This window comes from Procambarus clarkii, chromosome 18, assembly GCF_040958095.1.
Source record: "Procambarus clarkii isolate CNS0578487 chromosome 18, FALCON_Pclarkii_2.0, whole genome shotgun sequence".
In the NCBI taxonomy this organism is placed as follows: Eukaryota; Metazoa; Arthropoda; class Malacostraca; order Decapoda; family Cambaridae; genus Procambarus; species Procambarus clarkii.
Window position 1 is genome coordinate 38,821,673 of NC_091167.1, and position 2,602 is coordinate 38,824,274.

Consider the following 2,602-nt stretch of genomic DNA (forward strand, 5'->3'; position numbering starts at 1 on the left):
GCTCTAGCTCTATTAAACAATTAATAGCTGAAGCTGAAGCTGAAAAAATTAAGCTGAAGCTCTGAAGCTCTATTAAACAACTTTATAAGGATGTTGAAGTCTGTACTCACCTTATTATCCTTACAAGGGGTTGAGCTAAGGCTCTTTGGTCCCAGCAAGGCGTAACAACAGAATTGGTGACCTGGAGGATGATAACAAAGCAATACACAAAGTACTAAGTTAACAATTTCATAAAATGTTCAAAAGTATTATTCTCTTGAACATTTTCTGGGGTATTACCCCCCTCATCCCAGCAGTATGGAAGGAGACCACATGGAACGACAGAATGAACCCAACGTCAGTCGTAGAAGGTTTAAGATAATAAACACCTAAACGAATTAGACATGAGTGCAGCTGCTGGCTCAGGCAAACTGAAAGGAACCTAGGAACTGAACCCAGGAGATGAAAGAAGTTGCAGCGGCTCTAATCAAGCCCCTTAAAGTGAACCTGCATCATTATCTACACAGACAAGAGCTGTTAGACAGTCATTATAAACACGTACATTCAAAACGACTATTGACAAGAGACAGTGAATCACAGATCTGAATCATTGACTTACGTACGCAAGGCATAATACAGGTAGGTAATTATCAAGAGAAAGCGCTAAGTTATTACACATATGAAACAAAAAGTATACTAAAGAGAAACCAAAAATGATGAAAATGATAAGTGTAACTAAAGTTCAGTGTGCACAGTATACTCTCAGTACACCAAGTACACTCTCAGTACACCAAGTACACTCTCAGTACACCAAGTACACTCTCAGTACACCAAGTACACTCTCAGTACACCAAGTACACTCTCAGTACACCAAGTACACTCTCAGTACACCAAGTACACTCTCAGTACACCAAGTACACTCTCAGTACACCAAGTACACTCTCAGTACACCAAGTACACTCTCAGTACACCAAGTACACCAAGTACACTCTCAGTACACCAAGTACACCAAGTACACTCTCAGTACACCAAGTACACTCTCAGTACACCAAGTACACTCTCAGTACACCAAGTACACTCTCAGTACACCAAGTACACTCTCAGTACACCAAGTACACTCTCAGTACACCAAGTACACCAAGTACACTCTCAGTACACCAAGTACACCAAGTACACTCTCAGTACACCAAGTACACTCTCAGTACACCAAGTACACTCTCCGTACACCAAGTACACTCTCAGTACACCAAGTACACTCTCAGTACACCAAGTACACTCTCCGTACACCAAGTACACTCTCAGTACACCAAGTACACTCTCAGTACACCAAGTACACTCTCAGTACACCATGTACACTCTCAGTACACCAAGTACACTCTCAGTACACCAAGTACACTCTCAGTACACCAAGTACACCAAGTACACTCTCAGTACACCAAGTACACCAAGTACACTCTCAGTACACCAAGTACACTCTCAGTACACCAAGTACACTCTCAGTACACCAAGTACACTCTCCGTACACCAAGTACACTCTCCGTACACCAAGTACACTCTCAGTACACCAAGTACACTCTCAGTACACCAAGTACACCAAGTACACTCTCAGTACACCAAGTACACTCTCAGTACACCAAGTACACTCTCCGTACACCAAGTACACTCTCAGTACACCAAGTACACTCTCAGTACACCAAGTACACTCGCAGTACACCAAGTACACTCTCAGTACACCAAGTACGCTTGAAAAATGAAAAAAAATATAATAAATTTGGGATTTTTTTTTCAACAACAGTAAGTTAAGGGTCCTCTGGTTGGTTAGGTGGGCAGGAAATTCTCATAAAATTCAAAACGTAATGGAAAACGTTAATTGAAATATTCCTCACCTTACCTTTCCGAGTAGGCCGGACGACTCAAACAGAAAACGGGACAGTACGTCACTTTTGTGAGTCGATTTCATTTCAAATTACGTCCACTTTTGGCCATGGCGCATACCAGCGAAAAGCGACATTATTTTTAAGAGGACGGGTTGCAACCGTTTCATCGGGCACAAATGGGCCACAGAGGGGCCACAGAGAGGCCACAGATGAGCCATAGAGGGGCCACAGAGAGGCCATAGAGGGGCCACAGATGGGCCACAGAGAGGCCATAGAGGGGCCACAGAGAGGTCACAGAGGGGCCACAGATGGGCCACAGAGGGGCCACAGAGGGGCCACAGATGGGCCACAGAGGGGGCCATAGAGGGGCCACAAAGAGGCCACGGATGGGCCACAGACGACTACTGGTCACCAGAAGGTTAAGTGTATTTTTCTCAAAAGCGTTAATCGAAAAGACGTCTTTAAAAGCATTTTTCATATGTTGTTTATTATAAAATCAATTTTGTCTGCACTAAAATACTTTGCGTTTATATATCTTAGAGGCAGAACAGTGTTACATGTCTCGCTCATTGTCTCTCTTTCCTCGGTGAACTGAAGAAAATTGCGCAAACTCTCCAATTTGGGACCATTTTCTTATTTTGGGAGAGAGATAATGGCTGGACTAAGTGTATAATGTCTGTAATTTAATTTGTGTTTTACATTAACAAGCTTCGCTTTGGTGAGGGGAAAACCTGGAAAAACTAAAA

At 43.0% G+C, this 2,602-nt stretch overlaps 1 protein-coding gene across 1 annotated transcript; it reads left to right on the forward strand.

The window, feature by feature from the left end:
• Positions 1 to 692: 692 nt before the first annotated feature.
• LOC138366092 (mucin-4-like) lies at positions 693 to 1,733 on the forward strand. Its single transcript, XM_069326824.1, has one exon. The coding sequence runs from the start codon at positions 693 to 695 to the stop codon at positions 1,731 to 1,733; it is 1,041 nt and encodes a 346-aa protein (XP_069182925.1).
• Positions 1,734 to 2,602: the final 869 nt, after the last annotated feature.